At 39.5% G+C, this 27431-nt stretch overlaps 3 protein-coding genes across 6 annotated transcripts in view; all 3 read right to left on the bottom strand.

Moving 5' to 3' along the window:
* Positions 1 to 7306, bottom strand: part of mybpc1 (myosin binding protein C1) — a 35892-nt gene extending 28586 nt beyond the window's left edge. The window contains exons 1-2 of the mRNA XM_085385966.1: positions 7064 to 7306; positions 1723 to 1746 (exon numbers count right to left, since the gene is read on the bottom strand). Of these exons, the coding sequence (XP_085242092.1) occupies positions 1723 to 1746; positions 7064 to 7085 (46 nt within the window). The 5' untranslated portion in view covers positions 7086 to 7306. The remainder of the gene's footprint in view (positions 1 to 1722; positions 1747 to 7063) is intronic.
* A 3542-nt stretch (positions 7307 to 10848) lies between these two features.
* spi2 (Spi-2 proto-oncogene) lies at positions 10849 to 12520 on the bottom strand. Of its 2 annotated transcripts, none has more exons than XM_085387348.1 (5): positions 12288 to 12520; positions 12130 to 12214; positions 11960 to 12045; positions 11689 to 11842; positions 10849 to 11317 (listed from the first exon to the last, which is right to left on the bottom strand). In XM_085387348.1, exons 1-5 carry the CDS (start codon positions 12288 to 12290, stop codon positions 11013 to 11015), a joined length of 633 nt encoding a protein of 210 aa, XP_085243474.1. In that variant the 5' UTR covers positions 12291 to 12520; the 3' UTR covers positions 10849 to 11012. The 2 variants fall into 2 exon arrangements, with proteins under 2 accessions (XP_085243474.1, XP_085243475.1); XM_085387349.1 differs by having other exon boundaries at positions 12130 to 12202; positions 12288 to 12518.
* A 1750-nt stretch (positions 12521 to 14270) lies between these two features.
* On the bottom strand, positions 14271 to 15555 carry spic (Spi-C transcription factor (Spi-1/PU.1 related)). Of its 3 annotated transcripts, none has more exons than XM_085387475.1 (5): positions 15508 to 15555; positions 15292 to 15379; positions 15024 to 15145; positions 14840 to 14945; positions 14271 to 14746 (listed from the first exon to the last, which is right to left on the bottom strand). In XM_085387475.1, exons 1-5 carry the CDS (start codon positions 15538 to 15540, stop codon positions 14271 to 14273), a joined length of 825 nt encoding a protein of 274 aa, XP_085243601.1. In that variant the 5' UTR covers positions 15541 to 15555. The 3 variants fall into 3 exon arrangements, with proteins under 3 accessions (XP_085243601.1, XP_085243599.1, XP_085243600.1); XM_085387473.1 differs by having other exon boundaries at positions 14840 to 14942; positions 15508 to 15540; XM_085387474.1 differs by having other exon boundaries at positions 15027 to 15145; positions 15508 to 15540.
* Positions 15556 to 27431: the final 11876 nt, after the last annotated feature.

Below are 27431 nucleotides of genomic sequence, written 5' to 3'. Positions count from 1 at the left end.
TGAAGGTTCACAGTGGCAGAAAGCACAAGTTAGTCAACCACTTAAGGGCTCTCATGTTCGCCTCATTTGATGTGACACAAACACTGGTTGCTAGAGAAATGTGTGTTTTCCCTGACTGGTTGGTAAGTGGTTTCTGTAGGTTGCTGGCTGTCACTGGGTATAATCAGTTGCAAAAACTGAGAGAATTGTGACGCCAACTGAAAATGGAGAAGGTTCATAGTAAACTTTGTGGCTCAGCACCACAGCCAACATGTTTCATAAGGCGCAACTTTTACTCTGAAAGGGAACCTTCTTCATTTCCAGTTACCATCACACATACAGCTCAGAGTGTTTGTAGACAAGGCCGTCCTTTCCATTCAAATTACGACCACAATAATATGTTAGCAACCATGGAAAGTGTTACCATGGCAGCAAGCAATAGCAAAATCATACAAATGGAAAACTATGACATGTATGACTCAAATTTAAGTGTTTCACTTCAAATTCAAGTCAACTTCTGTAAATACCAAATACCATTTTTGATGTCCTTTCAGAAGGCACTAGATAAGACAGATGAAAAGTGGTGTTTAGGGACACTAAATAATGCTGGGAAATTTGTGTTGTGAGACAGGATTGTATGACTCAGTCTTTTTATGGATTTTTTTTTACTTAGACCCCACCTGTTTTATAGCTACATGATGACAGTGATCATAACCCTTGCTTTTTTTTGGAGTAAGGTCTGACTATTCTGGGGAGGCCTAGAGGGGTCAGGCCATGTGGATTCTGTTGTAGCGGGATGACCTGGATCTTCTGTTTTTTTATTGATTCTTTTGTGTTGCCTCTATAGAGGACTTCAAGGACAGCCTGACACAAAGTTGGTAGTGAAGAAACTCAATGTGTATTCTTATTAGTAGTATAAGTGGCTGCAAATAAAAGAGTACAGGATGACCAATGTCACACCTGTGACCCGTTTTGCCAATAATCATTATTGAAACAACACCTTGTGCATTTTACTTCTGTGAAAGCGGGCAGTATTTGACATCCTGGAAATCAGAACACGCCAAATGACTAAAAGAGCAGACTCCTTATATTTTCATCTTATTTACATAACTCTCCCTATTTCATATGAAGTGCTGCTATACGTTTTCAATAATGCTGACCTTAGTCTGGTTGTGATGTAGTCTTTTTATTTCTACATGTGTTAAATACAGAAAATTTCCGGGAATAATATTTTACTTGGACCCTAAAAAGCTGAGCTCTCCCGCCACCCGACTGAGCTGGAGCATTAAGATGCTGAAGCTCCAAGGTCGCCGGCAAAAAGCCAATAACACGCCAGCAGCTTGCTCACATGGGATGGCAGAGGCGTCAGCTGAATCAACAGTGAGGGATCAGCTGGCTGACGAGAGGAATGTCAGAGATGCTGACAGCTTGGTCATTGCTACAGATCTCTGTGAAGCACGGCAGCATATCCATACTGCCGACTATTGTCTCCACATTTACACTCCTATGCGGCAGTGTTTGCACATTCACGCCAGGTTCATTATATTACATGTGTAGACCTGTTCTGCTTTGTGCCTGTACAACAAGTGAAAACAAGGGTTGCTGTTTGATGTCAGCAGTGGTATTTTCTACTGAAATTGCATACTTGTGTAAATTTTGAGCGACTTTTTATAAAAGATTGTGTATTGTGCAACTCTACGCTGCTGGACTGTGAGGTGATAGGATGATAAGATGTGCACTCACCCTCTGGCTGACCATTTGGCTCATCTACAGGAAGAAAAAGAAAATACAACTATGAAACATGACAGCAGAATTACTTGCATTATGACTCTCTTTTTTTCTTAGTTTGAGCACACTGATTTTACGTATTACGTACTTACATATTTCAGATCATTCAAGCAAATTTTAATATTATGCAAAAAGATATCATGATATCATGATTAAATACAAAATTTATGTTTTTAAATGATGGTTTCATTTATTAAGTCAAAAAAAACCTTTCATAACCACACAGGTTCCCCTCTCATTAAATCATAAATTAACTTTGAGCAACCGCATTTTTTGGAAAGCTTAGTTCAATTTTTTAGCTACACCCAAACCTGATAGCTATTAAGTCAAGAAATTACTTAAATAAAAACCTGTCTGACAAAGAGAGGTAGTTTTTTTTTTGTTTGTTTTTTTTAAAAAGCAGCACATCATGCTGGGATCTAAAGAACCTCAAGAGCATATGCAACAGAAGTCATTGACATCTATGAGTCTGGAAAGGGATACAAAGCCATTTCTAAGGCTTTAGGACTATAGTGAACCATAGTGACAGCTGTTACCCACAAACTGAAAACAGCAGGGAACCTTCCCAGAAGTGGCCAGCTGACCAAAATTACTCTAAGAGTGCATCAATGGCTCATTCAGGAAGTCACAAAAGACCCCAGAACAACATCCAAAGAACTGCCGACCTCCCTTGCCTCAGCTAAGGTCAGAGTTCACAATCCAGCACTAAGACAAAGACTGGGCAAAAATTGCATAGCAGAGTTTCAAGGAGATAACCACTGGTGAACAAAAAAATCATAAAGACTCATCTCATATTTGCCAAAAAACATCTCAATGATCCCAAAGACTTTGGGAAAAGTGCGGTTATACCTTTAATAAAACTAATGTCATACCATTGTCAAACACACCTGCCACTTCTCAGTAACTCAAACAAAAAGAAGGTTTTGAAGTGGACTAGTCAAAGTCCTGCATTAAATCATATTGTGATCCTTTGATATTACTTTAAATAGGCTGTTCATGGTGGAAAACCCTCAGGTGTGGCTGAATTAAAACAAATCTGGAAGACGAGTGGGCCAAAATTCTTCCAGTGATGTGAAAGACACTTCAAGTGATCACGAATACAAATACCCGTTTGGTTTGAATATCCTTTAAAAGAAGAATTTAAAATTTTTTATTTTGTAATTGCAATAATAATACATAATATTGTAATTTGTTTGATTATCTGCAACGTAAGTGTGAGAAAAAAACAGTGTCCAAAAATCTTAGAAATCACAAAAGAGACAAATACTTTTTCACAGCACTGTAGCCAAATTGCACCTCCACAAAACTGTTTCCACAAATAGAGGCTATTGTGAGGAAAAAAAGATATAATGTAGACATTTGAACAAAGACTTGGTAATCCTCTCTCTTCCAATTACACACACCTTTTGTCTCAACTGCCTTCTGCTCACATCGATCATCACTATTTATGAAAACATAAACAGAGCAGTAGCATGGCGACTTCTTACTCTGTAGGCTAACCCCTGCTGCCCTCTTCTGCAGGTACTTTCAGGGTCACAGGCTATCATTTATATCATTTATCATTTTTGACAGGTGGTCTTATCACCGGGGACTGAGGGCTGCTGTCTGCAAATAGCAGCAAGGGCAACTCCAAAGCTTAAACACAAAACCAGTGCAAAGTAAGTAAGTGTAGAAGTAACAAAAACTTCCTCTAGGATCCACGAGAGGCAGGATCCATATGGGAGGCAGTCCCAATACACTCCTATGTCAAAATGTTCAACTTTACAGCATTAAAATGCATTTTAAAGACTGGTACTAAAATATTTTTGGCTTTTGTGGATAAAGTCCTCCTTTAAAACAGGTCTGAGAGGGGTGAATTTAATTTTATAACACAACCACATTGAAAATTGAGTAATGGGTGTGGTCATAGTCTGCAAGGCCTCATGCACTACTTCCAGCATTTAAATGGACCTAATCAGTGCTTGTGTGATGTTGGAGCCTCTTGGAGCATTTACCTGGATTATCTGATTGAGATTGTGGTAGGCTGTGAACAACAGACCATCTATGAAGTTTGAGCTTCAGTTTTGGTGAGTATTTTATTAGTCTGTTTCTGAGCACTAATTAGCTAATATCACTCCAAGCGTTGCACCCACATAGTTTATAGGTACCTAATAAATTAGCACTCCGCACTTTCATCCAAGAACATGGCTACTGCCAAAATGCTAACCTCAAAAATGTAAAATGCTAAGTCCAAAACATATGAGTGATGCCATCCTGGTTAAAGCTATCTTTTATACAGTCTAATGCTAGCCAGTAGCATCTGAATGAAGGCAATGCATGCTAAAAACAGACAGAAGTTAGCAAAACAAAGCACATTTAAGTGCAGCATATTGTCATATCTGTAGCTCGAAATGTCATGTCATCAGTTATGCTGTAGAGTTAAAAATATCGTCGGCGCTTGGATGAAGTTGACAGTTAGGGTACATAATGCCCAACATTTCATAGTCTTGTATAGGACCTGGTCCACTACTGTTATGTATCCATAAATTTGTGTATGCTTTTTAACATTATAGGTTTACAAAATTTACATTTTTGCAGCAAAGTACATTGAAATTTACTCCTGCAGAAATCTTTGTCAGATACTTAATGCCCCAAATAATTAATAATAATTATTAAAGTTTATTAGAGGGGTTTTTGGCACTAAAACACCTTGGATTCAAGAAAAATGTGAGATGTGGAGAGTGTTTAAACCTCTTATTACAGCCATAAAAATGTATATTTTAAAAAAGTGAATTTAGTACTTCATATTCATGACATTAAATGTCAGTGGGTGAACACATGGGAATCCCAAGGGTGGAATATTGTTGAAATGTCTGTATCCCTGTAGAAAAAACTTTCCTTCCTCCGTGTATTGTCCATCTTGTCACTGCCACCTGTTTGAAGCCCATCAGTGAAAACTGTAACCCTAATTCCTTGTGCAGTATGTCTACTGACATATATACATTTTCTTCCGTTGCCACTTAGCTTCTGATATCTCTCCATTTGTAATGATTCCCTCTTAGCATTCCTTGTCAAAATTAGCCACAGTTCTGTCTCACTCCAAAACAATGTGTTGCTGGCCCGTGTGCCAGAATCCTGCAGGGTCACATCATGTACCCAAGAGCGAGCCTTGCTCTGTCTCATCACCGTAGAGATAATGAGAGTGGAGAAAGGTTTTGTTTTACCTCTGAGGACTCTCAGCGCAGCTGACGGAGCTGCAGGTATTTTCAGCTGTCGCCGCTGCTGGCGTGCAGACAGAAGGGCTCATATGTGTATGTAAGCTAAATGGCCAGAGGCTTCATTTTTCCTAATATAGACCCCTATTGCTCTGATAAGACATTCAAGCTAAAGCTAATACAACCAGACCCTTTCTGGTGATTTAGTTTTTCCATTTACTGCTTTGATAACAACTACACTGAAGGACCCTTTAGGAATCAGCACTTGAGTGGCAGTTAGTTGCTGACAGGTTTCCCCTGTGTATTTCATCATGGGCTTGATTTGCTAGGTGGTATTCAGTAACACAAAGTGTTTGAGGATAAAGCCCAGGGGAGTGTTGGACCTTAGTGACAATAAATATTACGAGGTAAAGACATGGCCTTTACTACCTCTGAAATTTTGTCACAGTTCATGAGGATCGCTGGGCACAGATTTGGAGATTTAATAGGGAGCTGCCTGACCTCTGAGTGATCCATCCTGAGCACAGGGTGGCAGGGAGGTGTCTGTTTTGGCGTGGAGGAGGGGCAGTGAAAGGAGATGGCAGTGAACAAGGGATGGGGATTAAAAGTGTGCTCATTCTGAACTATTCCAGGGACAAGAATCCTGCTCCCCAGAGATCCAGGGACAACTCAACCACTCCGTCATCTCTGGTTGGGACATTTTAAAGGCTTGAGAGCCGGGTGTCTAAAACAACAGCCCCTACCCTCCTCCTCTTCAGCTGTTCAGACTCATTTAAAGAACAATACTTTTCCGCCCTTATTTATCTGCTGCTTGGGGCTGTGCAGCTATTTATGGGTAGTGTTTGTAGCAGACAGGAATCTGCTGCCTTTAATTCACCACAGCCTTGATTCCCGAGGGATCATGGATGGTCATGGCACCAGATGAACTCTGTAAGAACAGGTATTGATTGTCACATCACTTCGCACATCACTCTCTCTTAACTGCAAACGACGCAAATAGAAAGGGAGCTAAATTGGTACTGTAAGGTACTGTTAGGGTTTTGTAGCTTGCAGATTGTCAAGTTAATGCTTTAATCCAGTATTTATAATGCTTTACGATCTAAAAGGCAAAGCTTGCTTGATGTGCGGCAACCCTCAGTCCTTTCAAACACCTAAAACATATTTTAATGGAAGGTAAATCAAATACAGAGATGTATTTGTGTACAAAGAGATGTGCAAACAATGCACAGCAGTCCAAGAGCTGGTATGGACACACCAATCCTCTTCTAGAGAATCATAGATTTTGAAAGTTCTATTATGTGTAATTCGGAAGCCATCCAAAAGCTGAACAAAGCGTTTGATTTCCTCTACATGGGCATGTCTGGGTCAACAACAGATGCTGCCCGGAGAGCTGAGCTAATCGGTAGAGTGGGAGTAATACCATAAGGTAATGACAGACACAAGTGGATTAAAAGGGAATGTTGATGGACATGATGGTAGAGATGAGTGACACTCCAGTGTGAAAGAAAGATCCAACATGAGGGCACGACAGGGGATGGTGAAGCTGCAGTTGAACAAAAACTCAATTAGAAGATATCTACAATCAAGATGTTATTTATCCTTACACGGTTCAACCCTCACACTTTCCATCCAGCTTGCATCATCCCTCAGGGGTAGTTTTTTTCCTGAGCACTCATCAACATTCCTCTCCTGTGCTTTACCATCTTGTCTTTCTCCAGTCAAATCAATCTAAACCGATCCAGTATGCCAAGCTTTGCAATAATACTATCTGTTTGTACGCCTCAAATCTTCTCTTGTACCAAGGATGGTAGAAACACGCACGCATCAGTAATACAATACCACTTTCAAAGTCACTTTGAGGATTCCTATGAACAAGCTGGCAGGCAAGCCATAGAGTGATGGAGCTCCTCACAGCCAGTAACAACAAACTGTGCTGCCCTCAATCAAAAAAAAAAAAAAAAAAAAAAAAGCAGAACCACATTGTAAACCTTAAACTGTTGCAAATTCTCAGCATTTGTACCTTTTAAAACAATTAAAACATAAACTGTAACAGGTGGTTGGACCCCAGCTGCATGCTGGCAACATACTGTTAAAACTCCTACCTTTCTTTGTGGGCTCTGGCATCTTGAGCTGCGTCCCAAAGAAGCTACCAAGGAGTCAAAAGATGCAGGTAGGATTCTTGTATGAGGCGTGGGAGCCTCCTCAGTCCAGGAGGGACAGATAGGTGCTGATGGTGAGTAGGACAATAGCGAATAAAAACCCTCAGAGACCCCTTTGCAGCAGAGTGATGGGAGATGAAGAGGGCACAGGGATACGGTTTGGAAAAGTCAGTGGGGAGAAGAGGGGGACCGATAACAGATCAAGGAGGGACAGGCTTTTAGGCCTTATATAGAGATGTGGCATGCTCCTCCTCTCTGTAGTTGACAATGCAGCTCCATCCTACACCTACTGTAACATTATTGTCCCATACCCAGTGCGAGGCCATGAATTACAAGTGCATCAGGATGTTAAATTCACAACACTTTTAACTTGACTCATTCTCAAAGTTTGCATCAGTGTTTACAGCATATTTTGGGTGATGTTTTAGAGTCGTAATATTATAATGAATCATTGTTTGAGCATTTAAACACACAGATGGATTGTTTAAGTTTTGTTTTTTTAGTAAGCTGTGCTTACAAAGGCTTAAACTTTGTATATAGTGGAGACTATTTTCAGTGTCAGATATTGTTTACTAACTTGTATTTAAAGCTGCAGCATGATGTATGTGGGATTGACCTAAAAATAGACCACACACATACATTGTGATCAAATAAATATGTTGCTGTGGTGCTGTACAGTACATTCAGCTACACATGGAATTATGGAAATTCCAGATTTTGGACAAATTTTCCAAAATACCAACATTATATTGACTAGTTAGTCTTTTTGAAATTATTTGCTGTAGCCTTTATCTTACTTTGTAATATCATTACTACTAAGATTGCTTCCACGGTAGATCACTGGCAAAACAGGAGGTGGGATATAAAAGGAAAAGGTGTCGTCATTGTTAACAGGCCCGAGGCTGATGTAATACTCTCCGACAATCCTGGGTTATGCTCACATGATATACGACATATTCAGAGAATGTATGGATTCGTTATTCAAAAAAAAGAACAAACTTAGAGTTGACAAGCAGGGGCTCAATGCCAGGTGCCAGATATCAGCTTAATCCAAGGGGAATGCTGTCCAAGAACAGCAGGCTTTCCGACCTGGCAAATAAATAGTGGGGAGATGCCTGGGCACTGGTTATACGGCCTATACTTAGAAAGCTGTCATAAACCCTGACATTTGACATGTGTATCTGACATGAAAAGAGGGTTTCATTGAGATTTATGTAACTGAAAGGGTTGCTTTGGTCCTAATTAATCTTTTTAGCACGTCAAACTCAAGTGATAAATCAAACGTAGTCTTTAATAAGGTCGTGAAGACTAAACGACAAGGCTGAAAGCTGATGGATTTACGAGCGCCAACACACTGAAGGGTCTTCACTTGTACAGTGTCACTCTCCTGCTACTGACAAATATCATGAGCATGTTGGGGACCTCTCTCATATGGAAGTGGATGGCCCAGCTGCACAGTCAAGGCAAGGCTGAGCTCTATTTTGGGGCTGTGGAGCAGGAATGCAGCTTAAAGCATTATGAAGAAACAGAGACAGTCACAGCTTACAGCAAAGCTCTTTTTAAATGAGCAGCAACAAAATTAGACCCATTCTGCAAACCAAAGGAAATTATCATCCTGTGATTAGGAAGCATTCAATTTATCATACACTCCTGCCTTAAATGCCTGTTTTCATAGTTCAGTTTGTGGCCTTTCTTGGTAACAGACAACCATAGTTCAGTTAGCCCATTTATAACTGCAAGTGGGCTCCAGCAGTAAATACTGGGCTTAGGGAAGTATCATGTGGGCTACAAAGAGAACAAAACCATTTGGAGTTGCCTGTGAGGGGCGAGACTTCACATCACAGAGGAGGCTAAGCCGTGAGGTCACGTCACACAAATGAAGTTTAATGGAAGCTGGAGGCGTTGAAAAGGACTACACTGACACCCTCTGGCTTCTAGCAGCCATCAAATCCATCACATGAGGAAAAAAACAAGTGCAAATTCACATTTCTGTCCATTGAGAGAGACAAAAGCAACTCTGTTTCCAAGAGAACGTGTGACTGAAAACTACAGTTTTTCCTGTAAAATACTCACAACCAAAAGTGTATTTTGGAGAGATGCATTTTTAGGACATATGCAAACATGCTTGCAGAAGAAATTATATTTAGTAAGGAATAATTACAAACTATCGGCCCGTGTAAAGACCTTACCCATGTGGATTTGAAATTTCAGGACTTCAGTGGTCGACGAACGGAACTTAATTCACATTTCTCTCCCTCTGTTGGTTATTTTGTATTCTAGATCGTATACAGATATTGAGGACTGGGGATTCACATGAAACCTAAGCAGAGTTAATTAACTGCACCTGTATGCATATGCTCCGGGCTTGAAACTGTGATGCTCAATTGCATCGTTAGATTACAGACAGTTAGGATAACAGTGTGTTTTCCATGCTAAATCAATGCTGTAGCTGGGCATCAAGTATAATGTCGAGTTATGAAATATATAGCTGTCTTGCAAAGCGGGCCATTAACATGCTGAATAAATAACATAAAAAATAAACATCAAATAGCCCACCTCTGTGTGGCTTTTTCACCACATCGCATAGTTTAAAATCTCAAGTGTGAAAACTTATAAAAGGTTTTCACCGCATTTTTATTAAATACCGTACTCTGCAAAAGTTTCAAGACACCCCTCCTTTCTTTGTATTTTGCTTCCAAGCAGCCAGACTTTCTTGTGTTTTTTAAGTGGTCTTAAGTATCATTTCTCCAGGCTTTCTGAACGTTTTTCACTCATTTTTAGTCCAGTCCTTGTACCTGAGGAACAAAAATTACTCTGCAAGTGGCTACTTAATGTGTGTGAATGTGTGTGTGAATGGGTGAATGACTGAATGTAGTGTAAAGCGCTTTGGGGTCCTATGGACTAGAAAAGCGCTATACAAATGCAGGCCATTTACCATTTAAGCTACTTAAGGCTACTAAAAAAGGCCATAAAAGCCACCTAACTCAAGGGATGAACCAGTATTGGGTGTACACATAACAGAAAATTAACAATGGGTCAATTTTAAGTTCTGTCTTTATGAACTTTGTGACTCACAGTTGCACGTGCATTGCAAAAACACATAATTTGTGTCCATTTCTTTAGTTCAACCTACAAAAAATGCTTAAGATAACACAGTTTGACAAGCAAAAAAGGTGATTCCCAAAGAGCTTTCAGCCAAAAACTTGGCATGTCTCAGCATGCTATGTAGCAGGTGAAAATTATCTCAAAGTTATTTCTTTAAGAAATAGGAAAAAAATCCAGAAAAACCCTGATACAGGACCTGAAAGAGATATCTAGTCTTTCAGCTGATTCATTTAATATTTCCTGAAGCCGCATCAGAAACATGCAAATATTATGTGGACCTGTTCTTTATAAAATGTAAGCTTCAAATGTGTAATTAGGTGAATGGTGAGTGATTTCAGCTCTGTATGTGGCACATGGATCGTAAAACTTCCATGTTTATGTAAAAGTTTTCAAAAAAAATTTAAAAATGGAGGTGGTCCGGCAGAAAGTAAAAAGCCAAAACTTCATATGTATGTATACATTTTGTCTCAGCCCTGATAAAGTCTCTGGAAATTTGAATTAAAAACATTAATAAGCGCATCTTTGTTTCAACACTCGCACCGTTCTTACCTCCATAAACCAGAATAATTGGGACATGATTGGGACATTTACTAATAAAAAAGTTTAAAAGTCAAACTCCATAATGATAGAAACAGTAAAATATTTCTTTATTCTTTTGATATTTACACCACAAGCCATCAATAGTCTGAGTAAAAATGGAAAAATGTAGGAAATGCAAGTTGAGATAAACAGAAAAAAAAGCACAGTTCACTTGACATGATGTGAGCTACAGAAAACCGAGCCTACATTACAAATCTCGATGACATTTCTGCAGCAACATCAGGGTGTCTCGGCTAAACTGATAGGTGAGCTTCTTCTTCACCTTGAAGATCTCTCCAGACCGGGCGTAGTTTCTTAGCGCCCTGGACATCTTCTGGTAGGTCATGAGTCTCTTGTTGCCTTTTCTCTGTCCCCACAGTGCAGCCACCTGATCCTTATTCCTGGAGGAAAAGCGGAAAACACCGGCGGCAGCTGGCACCCAGGACAAACAGTGGGCCATGTTTGGATTCTCCAGCATCTCAAAAAGGAAGTGAAAGAGTCGCACCCTTTTACCTGCAGCCATTATGCAAACAGTAAGTAGCCTGTATGATGAAGGTGGATTTAAAGAAAGACTTATCGAAAATCATGGCAGCTGTGCCAAAACAGTTACTACAGATTACAGTTAATCGTTTCCTCAATTGTCACATATTCCCAGAAAATCTCTTCAGTGATGGGATGCCATTTAGTGGAGAGGCTAAAGCTGTAAACAGTGTGATTATCTGATAGATATGTAAAAACAGCTATTGTGGTAAGCGATGCACGGCTCCATTGTTTTTTTACGGTAAAGGGAAGGTCTCTTATTTGCTCTCTTGGTATTATTTCCCTCATACTGATAGCAACAGAGACAATAACAGTATCCAGTGACCAAAAAAAGCAGAACTCACCACTCCCCCTTGCTGCGGCTGGGTGTTTGGTTGATTTTCTTGTTGTCGTGAAGCTTGGCATTGGCCCACGCTCAGACAGTGTTGCTGTTGTGTTTTGGCCGAGTCCTGCTGGAGCATCTTGTGCAAGGAAAGGCTGGAGTGTAGGTTTGATGTTCTTCAATTAGGGAAAAAAGATAAAGAGAATCAACAGAATTTCCAATTGCAGAGTGCTTACCAGCCTTCAAATATGTGAGAGAAAACTAGTGCTAAAATACAAATTATTGATGCATACAGGTGGCTCATAGTATGCCCAGCAATGCTTGCATGTTTCGTCTGCAGGTACATTTCTTTCCTCCATAGCCGTCCAATGCACCTTGTCTGTCAGAAAAAGCAGAAAATTACTTAGAAGCTGTAGTCAAATAAAATCAGTGAATAATTAATAGATTTCCAGTTTCCACTTACCATTTTCTGCATTGTTTTGTCTGTGATACTCCTCGAGGAACTCTAATATAACCTCCAAATCAGACTGAGTCTCCTGGAAAAAACTCTGATAGATGTAAATAATATAAAACCAGCCTTGAATATGTCAGAATTGAAAAGATGTTGGAAGTTCTCTTTACCATTACTGATAAGGTTGAGTCGAATGCTGTACCGTCCTTGCAGAATGGGAGAATTACACACAACTGACACTGAGACACTCAAGTTCGGGGACTCTTATTATACCCCCCACGGGAGCGGGCTTTCTGCATACATAAAACCAAACGTTTTCTACCCTGGGCTCGCAGGAACAATGACCACCATCCCACAAAGCCCCCGACACAAGCACCAGTCAACCCATCAACAAAGCCTCCCAGCACTGACCACATCCTCCCCGCTGAACCAGATAAGACCTGGCCTGGAGGCAGCTTCTACACAATGCTCTCGATTCAGGAAAACACACACTTGCTGACACATTTTTCCTCACAGGATGTGTCTTAATTTCATATTTTGTGTGCCTGTTGTAATATTTCACTGCATTGGAGACGGTGCCAAATCTTTCAACATGTTTTTAAAAAATATATTTTTGTACGATAATAGCAGCGTGTAGCTTTATTTTGAGTTTTTATTTTTTTTGGGAGAGATGTTGAATCATTGAAAGATGATATTTTCATATCAGCAAAACTGAACAATACTGAGAAAATGATTTAATTCTTACATTTTAAATTATTATATCTTAGTATTTATGGATAAAGATTAGTGCAACCATGAAATATATTTTCCACTTACTATTTACATGTACATAAAAATGATCATTAGAATTTTAAACATTATTACCTTTTTTTTTAATTAGTATATCAAACATGTTTGGTGGTAAATCTTGAATAATATAGTGGTGATATGATGGTAATTATGAAGGCTGTAAACTAATCAAATTAAAATATAGTTTGAAAAAATGTAACTAAATTCCAGGTTTTCATTTTTTGCTATATTAGAATTAAAAAAAAAAAAAAGATTTTATATTTTCATGTTTTATTCTGTGACTTTGTCTGTAAAAAAAAAAAAAAAAAGTTTAAAGTTTTACTTATTTACTTCAGGCTCTATACAGACCTTCAGTCAATCTTTCTTTTTAAAGAAACATTAACCAGCTACTGGTTCCTGTCAACATTAATTGAACTGAATTTGATTTAATTTACTCTGATTTATTTGGACATGTAAAAATGTTTACAACAGTGTTGTTGAATGCTTACAGTGACATAAAAACAATCCAAAAGGCAAAAGGAAAACTGGAGCATATTAAAGTAAAACAATATGCTAAATGCACGAGATCCACATAGGTTTAAAAAAAAGAAAAGAAAGGAAGAGTAAAAGAGGCACTACAGACGCTAACAGATTTGTAATCATGAATTTCAGTTCACTAATTGCTAAAATTTTTTTAATATTAGCAATAAAAGAAATACAAGTATACAAATTCAAATTTTAGTGACATCCTTGATTTTAACTGGATCATCCGTCATTTTAACTTTACCCCTTCTTTAAAAGTATGTGCCTGTATCATCCAACTAAAGTGTTGCTAAAGCAATACAGTTTAAATTTATTTTGTTATAAATTACAAAATGAGAATATTAAAGTCTTATTTACAAGTAATATACAGTGAAATCTCTTTCATATACTACTAAAAGCAACTTAAATAATGTACACAAACACTTCTAAATCACAGCGTACAGAATCAATTTACAAAGTCTGTTACTTTTTCTGTCCCAAATTCTCAAATAATGACATGCTTTGAATAAATAGGGATCCAGAAAGAAAACCTCTAAGGAAAACCACTTTGATTTGGTTCTGTGAGGTTAATTTTACTCTTAACTTTTGTTGCTGCTGCCTTGAAGTCAATCTGGTAAGCAAACAGTATGCTAAATAATCCACACAGTACTGGTTGCAACTGCCAGAAAATGTGTATGTTGTTCAGTAAAGGTATTGAAATAAAAAAAAACAAAAGAAAAGAAAACAAAAAGACATTTTTATAGGTTTTTTGTAAATTAATACATTTTACAACCAGGATCCAGCATGTAACGAAAATATTTGAGTCTTTGAAAACTTTGACATCCTGAGAGCTCTCCGCCACCTCAGAGTTTGGTGTGTGAGGTGAAGCTTGCGGCCAGGTCGTAATCTTCGTGCGGCTGATAGTGAGCGTACCAGCTGTGCCAGTCTGCTGCCGCAGAGCCGCAGTAGCTCTGCTCGGACGGATTGTGCTGCTGGGTGTGGGCCTCCTCCTGTGGAGGGTGACGGGGCAGGTGCATGGGCACATGTGCAGAGCCGAGCCTGTGCAGGATGTCTGGGTTAAACTGGTAGGTGAGTTTGCGGCGTACTTTGATGATCTCCCCAGTACGGCTGTAGTTTCTCAGAGCTCTTGCCATTTTCTGATAGGTCATAGTCTTGCGGTTGCCCTTACGCTGGCCCCAGCACTCAGCCAGCTTCTCCTTGTTTTTGGAGATGAAGTGGAAGGTGCCGCTGCCGCTGTCCGTCCACTGGATTGAGTCGCCCATGTTGGGGTCATTCAGAGCCTCGTGCAGGTATTCATAAAGTCTGAGCTTCTTCCGACCTGAGGAGACGGACAACACCGTCGTTTCAGTTTTGATTGCACAAAAAAGTGTAACAACAACTAATTTTCAGGTGTTTTTAAAACACTGATCACCTTTGCCATTCCTTTGTGGTGGTAAGATGGAGTAAAAATGTGGGGATTCATTTTGCACTGAGTGACTCAACGCAACATCGGGTATGACCTGAGGCCAAGACTGCTGCTGTAAAAAACACATTTCATATAAATATCCAGATTTCTATAATCTCTGTTCTCAAACTTATCAATGCTTTACACTTACAGCCATGTCATTCCAGTCATAAACAGGAGTGGGGACTTCAGACTGGTGTGTGACGAGGCAACAGGAGATCTGACACTGCAGTGATTGGTGGTGACTTCCCAGATTCTCGTAATATGAATAATCTGAAAAGACAATTTCAACTTTAGTACATCAAAAATCATGTAAAACTTTAAGAATAAAGACTCAAATTGTGTTTTTTACCTCAGCACAAAGAACCCCTCCCCAAATAAAAACAATTCAATCAATCTAACAGATCCGTAAAGTTCACCTGAATCGTAGTATGAATTGTTCGAATGCTGCTGAATCACATCGATTGCATCCTGAAAGTGCTGATTGATGTCACTGTCCAAAGATGTCTGAAATACAAATCCGCCTCATTTTATACAAAATAATATAAAGAGGTAAAATAATAATAAAGCATGAAATGCATTTAATATTTATTTAAAAATCGAAACATTTGTAATTAGCATTTATTCTAACTCACCAATTTGTATGTGTTTCCCTCACTTGAGGCCATTTCTGTCCCTACCGGTGAGCGCTGCTACACTAGTGCAGGTGCACACTTTGGACAGGTGTATATATATGTAGGAGACCTCCAATACCCGTTTGCCGTTCAGCCACATAATAGAAAGAGAGGCCGGTCAATTTAAATGTTTTAATGTACCGCACTTCTTCTTTTTTGGAAGCACAGACCAGATAGACTTCTAAGCATCACTTTCTCTCTCTCTCTCTCTCTCTCTCTCTCTCTCTCTCTCTCTCTCTCTCTCTCTCTCTCTCTCTCTCTCTCTCTCTCTCTCTCTCTCTCTCTCTCTCTCTCTCTCTCTCTCTCTCTCTCTCTCTCTCTCTCTCTCTCTCTCTCTCTCTCTCTCTAATCACGCAGATTACAATCTACCAAGAACAAAAACCTCTTTTATTGCGTGCTCCAACCAGGGATAACACCAATTCTCAGCCTTACCTAAGAATTTGCATACTGGGCGAGATGTCACTAACATATCTATAATCTGGGCTGTCCAGTTATTCGCTTTTTGGAAGAATGAAATATGAGTCAGTGGAGCTGCAGGAAATTTTCCATTGTGGCTTTCGTCTTCTGCAGATAAATAAATTAGAATCTTCCTAAAAAGTTAGAAGATATTACAATAAATTCACAGAACACTAAAAGAACCAAAAAGTGGATTTTAACTTATCTTCCACTGTAACTTTTACATCCACTGTAGCGTCATTTTTCGATCATTTATTTAGCCAATTCAAAGTTTACTAATGCAACTTCCGATGCATTAAACAAAAAAAAATTAAGTTAAAATCAGAAAGAAAAGCACTAAAAACAGTCATTATTTTTTCTGTACAATAAACATGATCATTAAAGAGAAACAGCTGGCACGGTTTACAGTTATGTACTTATTAATAGAAGAAAACAAGCTTCGTATTCAGGTGTACAAGGACTCTGTGTGGAGTTGAAGCCAAATAAAAGAGCCACAAGCATATAAATTTTCAATCGAGCAGAATGCTTTTAATGCAGCTTCAGATAAACGGGATTATAAAGGTTAATGGTTAATAATGCGATCACTGTCGAAGTAAGCCTGAGTCTTTTTCTTTCTTCTTTTTTCCGCACCACAGAGCTAACCCCCCTGTTCAAATAAACATTGGCTTTTTGAGAAGTTCTTTTTCACAGGCGTGGAGTTTTAAATATCAACTGACTAGTTCCTGAAGTTCCCCTTTCAGCTCAGTTAAAGTTTGCAGGCAGTCAGGCCTGAGTGCACAGCTGGAAACGTCATGGAAACAAAGATGTGGACCTGCAGAGATTACAACTTATGTTAGGGTTATGTTAGCTTCACTCAGATGATGTGATTTGCATTTTAATTCTAAGATGTTTTTACTCTTTAACACAGTTTTCCCCCAATAAAAAAACACTACCTTATTACAGTTGTGTGTGTGTGTGTGTGTGTGTGAGAGAGAGAGAACAAGCATGCAAATGTCAGTGTGAGTGCGTGGTACATGTGTGTTTCCTGCCTGTGCAGCAGGCTGATAAAAACAAAGAACCACAAACCTTGTCCCCGCTCCCACTTTGTCTTTCCCTGCTTCCATTCAGGGTGAAACTCCATAAATTAAAGACCACAACCTGTCGGGGTGCAGCCAAGGCCTGACAGCTGTGTGCTGGTTGTGGCACTGTGTGGGACTGTGTGGGATGAGGAGCTTGCTCCATTAAGTTGCTCGTCTGGCTTTTTCATTAGTGGTATAGCCTGTATTATTATATCAACACTGATATTTGGTCTTTCTTTATCACTAAAGAGGTCAGTTACTGCACTCACTAACAACAGGGAAGTAGCATGGGCTGCTTTTTGAAACCATGGTGGCTATTGTGTTACTCTCATTTTACCCTAGTCTGATTCGTCCACTATTTCCGTGATTGCCCTCTCCAGGGTTGCTAATAACTGCAGTAGTAGATGGTCTGGACTAAAATTGCTGAACACATCCCCCAGAGAACAATGTGGAACACTTTTGTTGGTCTCTTGATGTTTTTTTAAATCGTCTGATCATAAGATCAAAACTGTCTATTGTTATGCTTAAATACATGCAAATGATGCTGGCATGTTATCATGCTGAACCATAAACAGTTTAAACAATAGATGTACCTACAGCACTGTGCAAATCTCTTCAGCTAACTCTCATTTCTCTGCATATTTTTTCCAAGGAGTCAGACTTTCTTTTAAGGTTTTTACACCTAACTGAAAAAACCTTAGCAAAGAACCAATTTTAAAATGTATCTTTAGGCACTTTGTTACCAGCAGTTTGCTGTGAATCTGCGAGGAATTCTAGATGCAACACAGGTTGACAGGCTTAAAATATTTTCTGTGTGTCAATAAGGTGATTCTCAAAGAGCCATTAGCTAAACACTTGCCATATCTCATCATCATGTATCCTTAAAAAATGTGAAAAAACAAAACTTGTGTCCGCGCTGTAACATTTGTTTTTGCATTTGAAGAAAAGCGCTGACACGGGGCCTGAGAGATGGATCTGACCTTTCAGCTGATCCATCTACAAAATAAGGTCTGTAAAACAAGGTGGAAGCTCTGTCATGGTTTGGGAATGCAACATAATCTGGAAAGCCTCTGTTTAGCAACAGCTTCATATTTCAAAATGACAATGATCCCAAATACGCTGCCATTGCAGTAAAGTCTCATTCACGGATTGGCCTCCTCAGAGTCCAGATCCCAATATTATTAATGCAGTGTGGGATCATCCTGACAGAGAATAGAACAAAAGGCAGCCAACATCCAAAGAAGAGCTTTGAATATCCTTCAAGAAGCCTGGAGAACAGTTCCTGAAGGCTACTTAAAGAAATCAGAAGAAAGCTCACTAAGAGAGTTCAAGCTGTGTTGAACTCTGTTAGGCAAAGGCGGTCACACCTTGTGTTAATTTTCCAGCTGGTTAGAATTGTAAAAATTCTGTTATTCCACATATGACTGCACACTTCATTAACTTCCTAAAACCCAAACTCTTCCACGGCATGCATTTTTAATTTCTCTTTGATATTTGGGCTGATTGGGACCCGATGAACGTAAAAACAAAGAATTACCAGATTTTTTTCTTTTTACCTGATTTTTTGTTTCTAAGAAAAATGAGAGCCACATATTCGTTTAAAATTTCGATAGACCAGTAGCAGTGTAATGTACTCATAAGTGGATATCAGGCCCTTGTAGAGCAAAATGGAGTATTTTGGTCTAAATAACCCAAAATGTGATGTCTACAAATGTGGACGCCAGGTCCTAGGAGGTTAAATCACTGCAGAGTACTGCAAACGCCAGTGTTAGAAGTAAGTTCTCCAGACTGTCCATTAAGCCAAAACACAGCACCTTCTCTATATAGTCATCTGCCAGGTATCATCATTATCATCATTATTATTATCAATATTTCTTAGTCTATATTCTGCCTGTAGTCTTTTACATTGTTTTCTTGCGTTCTTTATCAACTAGTCAGTTATATCCATATATAGCATTTGTTCTTGTTTTATACTTGTGCATATATGCTGTTATGCTTTGTTCCATACATTTGTATATTTAGATTGTTATTCATGAGAATTGTGAGATACTAATATGGTGCTAATGACACAATAATACTTAAATAATTGTTCTTCTTTTACTCGTTACAGATTAATCTGTGTGCATTTTTAATGTTCCCTTTATATTGTGAATTCTTCTAGCTTCAGTAATCCTGAAAATTTGCAACAATTTAAATATTTATTCCACTACTCTCTGTTCTTTCTCAAATAGCTAAAAGCGCTCCACCACAATCTTTTCTGTTCTGTTCTACAGAACAAAATCACTCCACAGTGACAGTGTAAGCAACAGCTTACCTGTGTAAATGAAAGAAAGAAAAAATATTTATTATATACTAAACTGAACAAAGTGTTTCAGTTTTATGATGCAAACCTTTTTCTTAATGTGATACCAGTTTTGTAGATATTTTGCTCCCATTTTAGGATGTTCAGAAATCTTCTATCAGATCAAAATGTTTTATCATGTATTTATCGTTGTGCAATTGTAGTTAACGGTGGATGTTATTGTTGTGTTGCCTGTGTTTTTGGATGGAAGAGTGTGAAAGACATACAAAGGCAGGGAGAGGGAGATGGAGGTTCGATTGTGAAGGTGTTGCAGTATGTTTTTAGGCAGAGCAGAGCTAGGCTGCAGCGGTATCTCTCCAAACAAAGAAGCACTTTCCTTCCCCTTCTCAATTCAATAGCTGCGTGCACGTCTGCACCAGTGTGGGAACGGCAGGTTAACCACAACACAGTCAGTACCATTGTTCTTCTTTATTTACTGGCACTCCATGAAAATCAAGAAGTGGTAAAGCCAGGCATGCATAATTATACTATTAGACGGAAAGCTGCTGTGACCGCAGAGTTGTAATTATTATCTATGCACTGCGATCATGTTTGTATAATGGGTGACACATTAGCAGAGAGACAAAGCTCGTTCTGAGACTTTTAGTGTTTTAGTGTTAAAGTTTAAACAGGGTTCATGTTTTTTTTTCTTTTTGTTTGTTTTTTGACAGGCACCTTTACCTTTTCGCTCATTATGGTTCAGATAAAACTCTTTAAGACTTAATATCATGTGGATTCTACATGGGTAAGCACAAAACATCACACTTCTATACTGACAGTCTGTCCTTTGAATTAATGTGGAATAAAATGTCATAAATAAACGTAAATATCTACTCCTCAAATGAAGCTGGTATTTGTGTCGTGGCTTATTTTCTAAAGGTCTGCATCGGTGCGAACAGGCCAGCAGACGGCAGAATAGAGCAGTAAATTAAATACATAAGGAGAACTGGAAAACTTCTAACTCTCTTTTTGTTTGTTGATCCAGCACTCAAGAGGTTTAATGTTTTAAACGTGATAGATATGCTCTTTGAGGGTCAAAAGATCAAAACTGGGATAAAATTATAAATATTATATTTTATTGCTGTACATACATACATACATACATACATACACTCTTTTCTGAGGTTTCTAGTATTTCTCAACCTTCTCGTGTTCCTCCTTCTTGTCATTCAGAACCGCTACATCTATCACTATCACAGACTGCAAAAGTCTTGAGGAGCCCCGCTTTTCTTTATAGTTCATTTCCATCTAACTTGTATTTTTTAAGTGGCCTTGAGTTCTTCAGGTTTTCTGAAAATCTTTGGACACTGGTTGTTTTCTCATTCATTCATTTTCCATCCAGTCCTTGTACGTGACTATTTTCAGACATTGTTTTTTGTTTGTTAAGCAACTTAACACTAACATATAACTCTAACTAAAGGGATGAACCAGCGGTATGTCTACACATAACAGACAACTTTGCAAAGAACAAATTTTAAATTGTACCTTTTAGACATTTTGTTAGAAACAGTTTGCCACAGAAACACAGAGACTATTTACATTTTTTTTAGTTGAATCTATGAAAAAATTCCAATTATATCACTAACAAGGTGATTCTCAAGATATACTTGGTATATCTCAGCACGGTGTGCAGTTTCTCCTTAAAGCATTTGAGGTAACTGGACAAATGTAGGACAAAAAAAACCAAGTGGCAGGTATGTATATATGTATGTATGTGTGTGTGTGTGTGTGTGTGTATATATGTGTGTGTATATATGTGTGTGTGTGTATATATATATATGTATATGTGTGTATATGTATATGTGTGTGTGTGTGTGTGTGTGTGTATGTATATGTATGTATATATATATATATATATATATATATATATATATATATATATATATGTGTGTGTGTATGTATGTATGTATGTATGTATGTATATATATGGAATGCCCTTTAGGAAAATATTATATATATATATATATATATTCCAACCAAAGTCTGAATATATAGTATGAAACTTGAATATATAGAATGAAACTTGAATATATAGAATGATCTTTTGAATATATAGAATGATCTTTTGAATAAGATGGCGCCGGTGAGGTCGGCTGCCGTCACGACTGCTCCGACCACTTTTTCTTTGTCTTTGTTTTTTAAGTTAGTTTTCAGCGTTTCTAAATCGGCAAAATCATCACCATTGGGTACATTAGGTATGACAGTGACACTCTTGTTTCTATTGGTATACAATGTACTCACAATTCGAAGTTTTTAACTCCGGATCCGAGCTGGCCGAGTGAGATCTCGAGGGAGAACAAAGGGAAGCGGCGGCGGCCTAGAGGGAAGCGAGCCGGCGTCAGGAACAGGCTGAGAGCTCGTGCACACCGCACACCTCTGCCTAGCATCCTGCTCGCCAACGTCCAGTCACTGGAGAACAAGCTTGACGACCTCAGGGCCAGGATAAAGTTCCAGAGAGACATTCGGGACTGCAATCTCCTCTGCTTCACCGAGACATGGCTGAACCCAGCGGTGCCGGACCACGCCATCCAGCCGGCCGAGTTCTTCTCGGTTCACCGCATGGACAGGACACGGGACTCGGGGAAGTCAAGGGGAGGCGGCGTGTGTTTAATGGTGAACAACAACTGGTGCAACAGTGCGAACGTTGTTCCTCTCACACGCTCCTGCACACCAAATCTGGAACTAATGTCCATCATGTGTCGTCCTTTTTATCTACCTCGGGAATTTACATCGGTCATTGTAAGTGCCGTTTATATTCCACCACAAGCGGACACGGTCACCGCCTTATGCGAGCTGCATGAGGCACTCACACAGCACCAGACACAACACCGGGACGCTGCGCTTATTGTGACGGGGGACTTTAATAGCGCCAACCTCAAACGCGCAGCGCCGAACTTTTATCAACACATCACCTGCCCCACCAGGGGTGAAAGGACACTGGACCACTGCTACACTACGGTCAAGGACGGCTACAAGGCACAATCCCGCCCCTCGTTTGGCAAATCTGATCACGCCGCCATCTTCCTCATGCCAAAATACAAACAAAGGCTGAAACAGGAAGTTCCGGTTCAGAGGAAGGTCGCGCGCTGGACGGATCAATCGGTGGCCGCGTTACAGGACGCACTCGATGACGCAGACTGGGGCATGTTCAGAAACAGCTCCGACGATGACGTCAACGTGTTTACGGAAGCGGTTGTGGGATTCATCGGGAAACTAGCGGATGATACCGTGGAGACAAAGACTATCACAACGTTTCCCAACCAGAAGCCGTGGGTGGATAAAACCATCCGCGACGCTCTGAGATCCCGCACCGCTGCCTACAACACGGGACTCATGACGGGGGACATGGACCCGTACAAAGCCGTATAACGTGCGGAGGGCGGTGAAAGAGGCGAAGCAGCGCTACGGGAGGAAACTAGAGTCACAACTCCAACAGAGTGACTCTAGGAGCCTGTGGCGGGGACTAAGGACAATAACGGACTATAAAGCACCAACAACCGGTATGACGAACGCGGCCGTGACTCTGGCAGACGAGCTGAACACTTTCTATGCTCGCTTCGAGGCTGCAGCTAAGGTCTCCAACAATGCTAGTGTTAGCGGCGCTAACGGCTGCAGACAGGAAGATACTGCCAGCACCGGAAACGTGCTCGTCATCTCCGAGCATGAAGTAAGGAGAGCCTTCAAGAGAGTGAACACCAGGAAAGCAGCAGGACCAGACAGCATCTTCACTGAGATATTCAACATCTCTTTATCTCAGTCGGTGATCCCCACATGCTTCAAAGAGTCCATCATTGTTCCTGTCCCGAAGAAACCCCACCCTGCTTCTCTCAATGACTATCGCCCTGTAGCCCTCACCTCAGTAGTGATGAAGTGCTTTGAACGCCTGGTCAGAGACTTCATCATTTCTTCACTACCAGACACACTGGACCCACTACAGTTCGCTTACCGTCCAAATCGTTCCACAGACGATGCCATCTCTCATCTCCTCCACACATCACTCACTCACTTGGACACTAGAAGGGGGAATTATGTTAAAATGCTCTTCATAGACTACAGCTCTGCATTTAATACCATAATTCCCTCCACACTCACCACCAAGCTGGAGCATCTGGGACTCAGCTCATCTATGTGTCAGTGGATCTCCAACTTCCTAACTGGCAGACCACAGGCAGTAAGGATGGGCGGACATGTCTCAGCCTCCACCACTCTCAGCACTGGAGCCCCCCAGGGGTGTGTTCTGAGCCCCCTGCTGTACTCTTTGTACACATATGACTGTGTGGCCACTACCAGCTCCACCACCATCATCAAGTTTGCTGACGACACCGTCGTGGTGGGCCTGATCTCTGATAACAACGAGACGGCCTACGTGAAGGAGATTAGGAATCTGGAGAACTGGTGCCAGAGGAACAACCTCCTTCTAAACGTCAGTAAGACAAAGGAGCTGATAGTGGACTTCAGCACTAAGCAGGAGAGGAACTACCAGACCCCCGTCATCAACGAGTGCCCAGTGGAGAGAGTGGACAGCTTCAAATACCTCGGAGTTCACATCACGCAGGACCTGTCATGGTCCTGTCACATCAACACCGTGGTGAAAAAGGCCCGACAGCGTCTCTACCACCTCAGACGCTTGAGAGACTTCCAACTGCCCTCCAAGGTGCTCAGGAACTTTTACTCGTGCACCATAGAGAGCATCCTGGCGGGAAACATCTTAACCTGGTTCGGGAACAGCACCATGCAGGACAGACGAGCTCTACAGAGGGTTGTGCGGTCAGCTGAGCGCACCATCCGCTCCGAGCTCCCTGACCTGCACTCAATCTACAGCAGGCGGTGCTGGACCAAGGCCAGGAAGATCGTGAAGGACCTCAGCCATCCCAACAACGGACTGTTCTCTCTGTTGAGGTCAGGAAAGCGATTCCGCTCCCTGAAGACCAACACAGAGAGACTGAGGAGGAGCTTCTTCCCGCAGGCGATACGGTCTCTCAATCACACCACCACACAGTACTGACCCACACATATGGTTCTTACACACACACTGGACTTTCTGGACATTGTTTTTGCACAACACTGGTCACTATATTCTTCATTTCCAGTTAATACTTGTACAGCTGCTGTTATTGTGTATATATTTATTTATATTTAGATTTCTTCATACATTCTTATATAGTTCTATATTGTGTATTGTGTATTTTGTTGTACAGTTATTTTATTTTCAACTTTAATTTATATATTTTATCTTATTCTTCCCAGTTAAATTTACCCTTCATTCTAATTTGTGTTGTACAGTTATTTCATTTTTAACCTTACAGTTTTTCTCAAATGTTAAAACACAAAAGCCAATCCTGTAACCCAAATGACCAGTAGTCTAAACACATTTACTAAATGTAGCCACCATATTCCAGTACCATAAACACATGTCACATGAAGACACAATTCACAAAACACAACCCTCTGTACTCATAAATCTAAACACATTTTTCCTTGCTAAAACACATGTTGCAAAACAACTCTGCTCATATCCTCAAATGAAAGCCCATGTGATGCAAAATGCTTGCCACAGTCACCAATCTTTGAACACAGGGAACACACCTGGCGTCATTCACTACACACAATGACTCAAAATTGAAGACACTTGTTGCTAATGCTGTACCCTCATGTAAAAGCAAGTTCAGAGTGCACAGTATGCTGAAGGTTCCAAACAAACACAATGGATGAAGGCAGAGTCAGGGGAAGAGGAATTTGATGCAGAGGAGGGAGAAGAGCTGGCCCTGGAAGAAGAGGAGCAGGCCAATGAGGAAGAGGAGTTCAAATGAGAGGAGGAAGAGGAGCGACCAACGAGGAAGAGGAGAAGGCCAACATGGGAGAGGAGAAGGTCCAGGAGGGAGAGCAAGACAACCTCGCACCATCATTACGGACGAGATGCGAGCAACAGCTCAGCGACATGATGCCGCACAGTGATTGTGGTGTGTGTGTGGTGTGAATAACGTAAATAAAAAAAACTTCACACCCTGTTCATGTTTTCAAGATTACTGTTGTGTGCAATAGATTCTGTTTTTGCATTGAGTTGTGTTACAGTAGTGTACGTACATGCAGGATTTTCTATAGATTTATACTACTCATATGAAACTCACAAATCTAAATGCCTAATCCTCTGCAGGGATCTACGACGATCCGTTACTGTATAGTTTCTAAAATATGCATTGGCAGTTATGAAACAAAGAACCTTCTCACAAATTGAGCATTGTGTTTTCAATTGTTTTGCTGTAGTGTGTAATGCTGTGTATAGTGTTTATAGTTTTGACAGCTTCGAGCTGCTCTCTTGGTGTGGGAGTTTGAGTTTTGCAGTGGGAAGGTGTGGTTGTGTTTATGTAGCTTTAGAGAAGGGTGTTGTGTTTGGACATTGGGGGACCTGGTGGTAACGTTTGTGACATGTGTTTTAGCATTTGAGAAAAACTAATTTATATTTTATTCCTTCCTAGTTAAATTTACCCTTTTTAATTTTTCATATTTATTTCCTATCTTATTCATAGTCTTTCCTTTTTTTGTTTTCTTTAGGTCACGAGCAGTTGTCCAAGCATTTCACTACATATCGTACTGTGTATGACTGTGTACGTGACAAATAAAATTTGAATTTGAATTTATATAGAATGAAACTTGAATATATAGAATGAAACTTGAATATATAGAATGATCTTCTGAATATATAGAATGATCTTTTGAATATATAGAATGAAACTTGAATATATAGAATGATCTTTTGAATATATAGAATGAAACTTGAATATATAGAATGATCTTCTGAATATATAGAATGATCTTTTGAATATATAGAATGATCTTTTGAATATATAGAATGAAACTTGAATATATAGAATGATCTTTTGAATATATAGAATGAAGCTTGAATATATAGAATGATCTTTTGAATATATAGAATGAAGCTTGAATATATAGAATGAAACTTGAATATATAGAATGAAACTTGAATATATAGAATGATCTTCTGAATATATAGAATGATCTTTTGAATATATAGAATGAAGCTTGAATATATAGAATGATCTTTTGAATATATAGAATGATCTTTTGAATATATAGAATGATCTTTTGAATATATAGAATGAAGCTTGAATATATAGAATGAAACTTGAATATATAGAATGTATGAACCTCTTTTTTAGAGATGATGTGTTTCTGAATTCTCTGCCTTTACAAAATGGCATCAGCTGAACTATTTCAGTACTTTTTAGAACTTGACAACTGTTTTGCGACAGCTGTTCAAATTGCAAATTTCCATAGTCCACTAGTTGTATCCTGTGGTTGTACAGTGTTCCAACATTTACTGACAACATTTGAGATATGACCATCCAACTAAACCCAAAGTCTCGCATATCAGTCAGCTCAGTAGCTGGTATGTTGTACCTAAAAGAGTTAGAAACAAAAGAAGAAATATGTTAACTTCTTTCTTATTTCTTGCATTCATTATCTTGTTTGCCATCTCTTCACTCTTTCAAGTGCCATACACATTATGAATGAATTTCTTTCCATTTTTATCACTTACCTTGACCTTCCTCTTTGAGATGTAGAATGATATAATGAGCCCATAACATGTGCTTCAGCTTCTGCTCGAAGTGTTAGCTCAGTTGACATCTCCATCAGTGATTGATAAATTCCCTCAAGAAGTGTGCATAATCTTCTCCCAGAAACATTTTGTTGAACATTATTCATGAGCACTAGAAATGTTGCAATAATGAAAACGTGTTCTTCAAGGTGACGTAGTATAAATTCAAATTATTTCTACCATTTGCAATTTGAACAGCTGTCGCAAAACAGTTGTCAAGCTCTAAAAAGTACTGAAATAGTTCAGCTGATGCCATTTTGTAAAGGCAGAGAATTCAGAAACACATCATCTCTAAAAATGAGGTTCATAAATTCTATATATTCAAGTTTCATTCTATATATTCAAGTTTCATTCTATATATTCAAAAGATCATTCTATATATTCAAGTTTCATTCTATATATTCAAAAGATC

This window comes from Rhamphochromis longiceps, linkage group LG17, assembly GCF_057381845.1.
Source record: "Rhamphochromis longiceps isolate RC_006_pf linkage group LG17, R_longiceps_female_GT1.1, whole genome shotgun sequence".
Taxonomy (NCBI): domain Eukaryota; kingdom Metazoa; phylum Chordata; class Actinopteri; order Cichliformes; family Cichlidae; genus Rhamphochromis; species Rhamphochromis longiceps.
This window is presented reverse-complemented; position numbering and strand designations above follow the sequence as displayed.

Excerpts from the sequence above, each read along its gene's own strand:
- spi2 (XM_085387348.1), bottom strand. Across the intron at positions 11,843-11,959 it reads GGGCATACTATGAGCCACCT|AACATCAAACCTACACTCCA; the intron begins GTATGCATCAAT and ends CCCTAATTGAAG. Across the intron at positions 11,318-11,688 it reads AGCCGCAGCAAGGGGGAGTG|GTAAAAGGGTGCGACTCTTT; the intron begins GTGAGTTCTGCT and ends TAATGGCTGCAG.
- spic (XM_085387475.1), bottom strand. The coding sequence starts at position 15,540 with ATGGCCTCAAGTGAGGGAAACACATACAAATTG. Across the intron at positions 15,380-15,507 it reads AGGGAAACACATACAAATTG|ACATCTTTGGACAGTGACAT; the intron begins GTGAGTTAGAAT and ends TTTGTATTTCAG. Across the intron at positions 14,946-15,023 it reads ATGACTGGAATGACATGGCT|CAGCAGTCTTGGCCTCAGGT; the intron begins GTAAGTGTAAAG and ends TGTTTTTTACAG.